A 6517-nucleotide genomic window follows, 5' to 3' on the forward strand; every position below is an offset into this window, starting at 1 on the left:
ATCTTGCAAACCTTATCTGCTCCCTGCCTCCCTTGCAATATTATAACCGTCTAAATTAGATGACATGAAAAATGCAACCATGTCCATGACGTATATATCAAGGAAAAGTATACAACACTAATAATATTTGGAATAAGCATAAGATATTAGATATTTTATAAAATCAGTAATTTATGTATTTTTAATTATTGCTAATAAATTCTTTGATTTAATTTAAAAACTTTTAATTCTTGAATCATAAATTCAGATGAAATTAAAATGTGTTTGTTTGTTATTGAGTAATCAGAATTGGAGACTCAAACTTTATAAAATTTATGAACAGTCATGTTCTTTCCATTAAAGAACAGACCAACTACCAATATAATTAATTAATAATTACAACACCACCCAAACTAATTTCTATATTAACAAATTAGACCACAATTAGAATAAAAAATTATAACATAAGAAACTAATTTTTAATTACTATGAACTATGAAGTGGGTTGGAAACTTGGAATGACACATAACATAAGGGGAGCGTTTTTTCTACACTGAATAAAAATAGTATATATTATATATTATATATAATGAACAAGCTAAGACTATCATTTTATTCTTGCTTAGCTAGGTACATATATATATCATCAAATATCCATCAATGTAAACATGGCCTAAACAGTTTAATTAAAGAGGGGCACTTGACTGAAATTTCAAAGTTAGCTAGCAGGCTAAACTCGAAATGGAAGTAGTCTTGAGATTTGAGACACTGCCATCATCAATTAAGATTTAAGACCCAACAAATGCCAAATGTACACTGCACATACATGGGATTTTCTAGCCAAACGATATCAATATTTAGGGGTGTCCGCGGATCGGATCGGATTGGATTTGGCCGAAAATTCGATCCGATCCGCACAATTTTCATCGGATCGGATCGGATATGATATTCGCATTTTTTAGTGCCGGATCGGATTGGATATCGGATATATCCGCATAATTAAACCTTCTCTTTTTAATCATATTTCTATATAAAAAAATTCAATAAAAATATTTCCTTCATACTTTTAAACTTATTTATTCCTAAAATATTTTTAATCAAACTCTCTCTAAATAACAAAAATAAAATAATACAATATATGAATAATAATTACTAACTAAAACATACAATTTATATATATATATATATATATATATATATATTTAATTATTATAGTGCGGATCTGCGGATCCGCGGATCGGATACGCGGATGTAGAGCAGATATCCGCGATCCGATCCGCAAAGAGCGGATCATATCCGCAATGTTCGGATCGAATGCGGATATTTACCGCAGATCTACGGATACGATCCGATCCATGGACACCCCTATCAATATTTTCAGTATAGACAATTAGGCTTAGGCACAATGAAAAATTACTTTACATATTTTTGGTAGGACCTTTACATATGTGGATCAAATTTGTGTCAAGGAATTAATCTCCTTCAAGAACATCAAACGTATATAAGTATTCCACCTAACTAGCTTCAATTTCTCTACAAAAAATAACTTAGAAAGCATACAAGAAATTAATTAATAAGATCACTATAAACCTAGCTAGTATTTTGTGTTTATGTATATATAGAAGAAGAAATTCAATGTCTTAAACCATCTATGAGGTCCAAAACATGTGAATTCTGGTGGTGAAATCCAAATAAGCCCTTATTAAGAGGTGAACTCCCAACACTCTTGCTATAATGCAAGAAACCACTGTTTGCATATTCCTTCTTGTTGGTCAATGCAAGGTTCTCACTCTTGCTAACTCCAGGGATCCTTGTCCTTGCAATTACCTCTTCCAACAAACTCTTATCTTCTTGTGAAAGTTGTTGATGAGTTCCTATGTTGTTCCTATCCCTCTCCAAGGTTGTTATGAATTGCAACATCTTTGACTGAAAGTCAAGACCCTTCTGAGGACTGTTACTTTTGCCTTGCTTAGGCTTGATGCCATTATTACTACCACTATGATGTCTATATCTTACAAATGTAACCAAATGGTTGAGACATGTCAACAATTCAATTATGTAAGAATCTATCTTATGCCTCTCAGCATAATATAATGTTTGGAGGCGAATTAGATTACTCTCCTTGGCTGTGCTGTCACCAAACTCATTATTATTCCTGAATAAATAAATAAGAATATAATTTTATTATCATATATGAATGAATGAATGAATATAAAGAGGGAAGGTTCATCATGTTTGTAACTAACCCTCCATTTGCCCATTCACCAACCCATCCAAACCCTTGGTGTGCTCTGCCAGATACATGAATATGACATAATTATTTTAAGAAGATAAAAGAAAAAAAAAATTAAGATATGATGCAGGGATATTAGGCTACGTTTGTTTACAAAGACAGGATATTGAGACAGGGACACTGAGACACAAAATCGTGTTTGGTAGAGGAGACATGGACAGAGACAATGTGTCAAGAGACACTGAATTAGTGTATTTTGTGTCCATCCTGACAGGAAGGATACGGAGACACTAACAAGAGACACAACTTATTTTTTATTTTTTCTTTTATTATTCTTATTAATTTTTCATAATTATATTTTTTATTGTTATATTTTCATCTCAAATTTTTTGAATAAAAAAAATGAGAATAAATTAAATTTTCATAATTTGTTCTAGTTTATCACCAAACACAATACAAAAACACAAAATTTTATGTCTCTATCCATTAGTATCTTATCCTGTCTCAATGTTTTGTCCTGTCCTGTTCTCGTAAACAAACGTAGCCTTAGTTATTTGAATCATTGCATTCTCTATGTCTTACTTGGTCGTATTTGTAGCAATTGGGGTTAGCCATTGGAGAGTCTTGTCCATCTCAGCTTTGACCTGAGTCATGGAAAGCTACACAAAAATTTTCCACTTAGCATATTCCATTAAGAAAAAATAATATTCCAGTCTTCATGGAGTAATTAATTAATTAAACACCAAGATTGAATATCATACCTCTTTAGTGATATCCATATTTTGCAACCTAGATTGAAGGATACTCTTAATACTATTGGGCAATCCATGATATAATGTGTCCCTCATATTTGGAGGAAATGCTGATGGCCGAGATGCCTAACACAAATTTAGAAACAAATGTAATTTTATAAGCCAAAGTGGTTAATAATAAGATATATTAATTAGCATATGATACAAACTTACCATCATATTTATCTGATTGATAATGTTAGCATAGTGCAATGCAAGACCAGCTTCACCTAGTCTTTGAGAACCATTGCTGGTAAACTTGACAACAGTTGCACCTGCTATAAATTCAAATTTTCATAAAATTTTACAAGATTAATAATCAGAACCACAAACTTTAGTTTTTAAACTTTTCTCTTATTAGATAGTTTAAAGGTTATTGCATATTAGTTGTCTTTGTAAGCCTATGTAAGATTTATTTACATGTTTTTTATTTATCATTTGGTAAGATTTTAATTTTATACTTCTTTCTAAGACTATTTTATTTTCTGACTATCATCATTCTCAATATGGTATCAAAGTATTTTATGAGTTAAGATTTAGAAATTCATGTGAAGATCCCATACCATCATTTCCAAGGAACTTAGAAATTGATCGATGCATATAGGTAATAATATCTACAAGCTTTTCAACTACCTGAAAATGCACAAGCCCAAACAGAACATAAGTCCACTGTTGTAGAATTTGCATAAGGGAAATGATGGTGAACTTCACAATGACACATTCTTCAAATTCTTTATAATTTCAAGCTAAATATTGAATTCATAATAATAATAAGGTTAAATTACACTGTTGGTCCCTACACTTTCAGTGAAATTGCAAATTGGTCCATACACTTTAAAAGTTTATAATTGGGTCCCTAAAGAGAATTAAAATTTGCAATTTAGTCCCCGTCGTTCAAAAAGTGTTTGATTTAACAGAATATTCTCAGCATATTCTCTATTTTAACAGAATATTCTCGGTATATTCTGAGAATATTCTGTTAAATCAACACTTTTTGACCCGCGGGGACTAAATTACAAATTTTAATTCTCTTTAGAGACCCAATTACAAACTTTTAAAGTGTAGGGACCAATTTGTAATTTCACTGAAAGTATAGGGACTAACGGTGTAATTTAACCTAATAATAATTTACCTCCTCCAAATTTCTGGACCAGAGAGATTTCCTTTGCAAGTTCTTCACAATCTTTCTTTGATGCTTTAGCTCACTCTGAATAATTGTGAGACTCTCCCCTATAATTGTGGTCCAAAAATAGTTAATTATGAAACTACAAACAACTATTTGATTATTTCAACTGAGATATATATAAGACAATAGTTTATATTGCTACTTGATAAATATATACTAAAGTAAAATCATTGAAGGTAAAATCACAGTAAAAAGTTTCTAACCTTTTAAAGGAAGATTTAAGGACTCCATCTCCTTAACCTTTTCTTGATAATCTTGTTTAAAACGGTCATAAGCACTTAACTCATGGTACAATTCCTGCACCGAAAGAAGAACATATTGTTATTTCAAGTAAAACCAGATACAATAAAATGAAAAAAAAAATTTAATGGATGCATCATGCATGTGCTTTATTCATTGAAACAAAACAAAATTAAATTAAAATTAGAATTTTCTTACAGCAGTATTGTGACCTAGTGTGATCAACTCCTGCATTGTCTTTTCTGCCTCTAGCTTAAGGTCTTTATTGCTCAAGACATCCACACCTAATCTGAAGTTATTTCATAACATGAAAATAGTAACTAAAAAAACAAAAGAAAAAGAAAGTTCAAGCTGAATTTCTTTGTAGTCATCTAAGATTGAGTTAGCATAATCTTGACACATAAAAGTGAGAAAATAAACTCACCTTGAGAAAAATCTATCAAGGTTATGCCACTGATGTTCTTTGCACATATTTCCAAATCTAACTACTTCCTTGGAGAAGGCATTGAATTCTTCCCTACAAATTCCCCACAAAAGGATTCAGATACAAAGAACATTAGGAGGAGGGAGAAAAGCAATAAATAATTAAAAGCAAAATGCAAGAACCTTTTGTCAGCCTCAACAAGACTTAGTAACTCTGTTGTATCAGTAGAAACCAATTTTTGAACTCCTTCTGATTGAAAGATCTCTTTTTTAAGGAACTGAATGTTTTCTTCAGAGAGTGAATGAAACAGAATTGCTCCTTTGTTTATTGTGTTGGCTACTTCAAAGGCCAATATACATATTTTGTGCCCTCTATTAAGATTCATGCCAGAGATAAATCCATCACTTGTGCTCAGCTTTGGTATGCTGCTTCCAAGTGTGTCCAGAACTTCCACCGCCCTCTCCCCGGCTCGGCCGAGCAAGGAGCCACGTTGCGAGCCCTGCCAAAATCGGACACAACTTCATACATATTTTCATTCAGATAAGCACTTGGGCAACCAAATTCTACCAAAGAACTCTGCAGTGAGGATATTTGTTTGGTATAAAACTTTTCAAGTGCTTTCTTCAGGATACTTATTGATGGTGTTATTATTACTTATTAACATCAATGATTAAGCAGAAAAGAAATCATGAAAAATTTGGGTGACATAACTTTGAGTCAAAACCAAGAATGAAAAAAATACATGATTGTATCTAATCATTAACTTTGCTGAGTTTTCAACTTGAATTTGATATAACATCTTATGTTCCTAAATGTCTCAAAATCTTAAGAAGCAACGAATTGTTGGTGCAAGTAAACATACCTGTTTTGCACGTGATGCAGTAGGATTATTCGATTTCTTGAACTCAGTTGAAAACCGAGTCTCTTTGTTCTTTTGTTTTGTAACACCATGAATAGTCCTTGAATATACATTATTCCTGTTAGCAACGATCTTGTTTTTGTTCCGAAGCTTCCAAGCACACCTTATAGTCTTCTCTCCATTAACAACCTCTGCATTCTTCTTCTTCTTCTTCTCCTCAGCCATGCCCGATGAACAAACCGACCCCATTATTGTTAGTTCTGATATGAAGAAACGTTCAACAAGATTGATTGAGAGTAATAGACCCTGCAAATTTGAGCTATGACTTAGGAAAGTAAACACAAATATAAAAGAAAAAAAGATTCTCTATCTAACTGAAATTTGTCCTTGTCTAAGCAATGTCATATTGACAAGATTTTATTTATACATAGCTTTATTAATTGTAACATGTTTACAAAGAAAGAAGGGTAAACTACACAGAAATTCATGAAATTAGACAATATTATATCGATTTATTTTAAATGCCATTTGTTCCTCTAAACTTTGACTTTCTCTATTCTTTTAATTTGACTTCTGAAATCATCAAATAATACAAATATATATAATATATATCATTACCTCTTAATGAAAAAAATATTATTATAATAAACGTGCATGTGTAATATATGTTGAGGAGTTAATGTAATTAGTAATTAGAACAAAGTTAGTATACAATAATAATGACAGCAAACCGTACGGTAGGTGGAATACATAAAGTGTGGTGAATGGAAGGCCAATACCTCCGAGCTATGAAGCACGGACACTT

At 31.7% G+C, this 6517-nt stretch overlaps 1 protein-coding gene across 3 annotated transcripts; it reads right to left on the reverse strand.

Moving 5' to 3' along the window:
* LOC107645315 lies at positions 1376–6254 on the reverse strand. 3 transcript variants are annotated; one of them, XM_016349316.2, is made up of 12 exons: positions 5716–6248; positions 5036–5352; positions 4854–4946; positions 4628–4718; positions 4393–4486; positions 4136–4233; positions 3567–3636; positions 3178–3278; positions 2974–3090; positions 2795–2871; positions 2226–2270; positions 1376–2134 (listed from the first exon to the last, which is right to left on the reverse strand). In XM_016349316.2, exons 1-12 carry the CDS (start codon positions 5959–5961, stop codon positions 1612–1614), a joined length of 1872 nt encoding a protein of 623 aa, XP_016204802.1. In that variant the 5' UTR covers positions 5962–6248; the 3' UTR covers positions 1376–1611. The 3 variants fall into 3 exon arrangements, with proteins under 3 accessions (XP_016204802.1, XP_016204801.1, XP_020959281.1); XM_016349315.2 differs by having other exon boundaries at positions 3178–3281; XM_021103622.1 differs by lacking the exon at positions 2226–2270 and having other exon boundaries at positions 3178–3281; positions 5716–6254.

The sequence above is a fragment of the Arachis ipaensis genome, chromosome B06 (genome assembly GCF_000816755.2).
Source record: "Arachis ipaensis cultivar K30076 chromosome B06, Araip1.1, whole genome shotgun sequence".
Classification (NCBI taxonomy): Eukaryota; Viridiplantae; Streptophyta; class Magnoliopsida; order Fabales; family Fabaceae; genus Arachis; species Arachis ipaensis.

Coding starts and splice junctions, on each gene's coding strand:
- LOC107645315 (XM_016349315.2), bottom strand. CDS start 5,961: ATGGGGTCGGTTTGTTCATCGGGCATGGCTGAGGAGAAGAAGAAGAAG. Junction 4,947..5,035: donor CTTGTTGAGGCTGACAAAAG/GTTCTTGCATTT, acceptor GGGAATTTGTAG/GGAAGAATTCAATGCCTTCT. Junction 2,872..2,973: donor ATATGGATATCACTAAAGAG/GTATGATATTCA, acceptor ATTTTTGTGTAG/CTTTCCATGACTCAGGTCAA.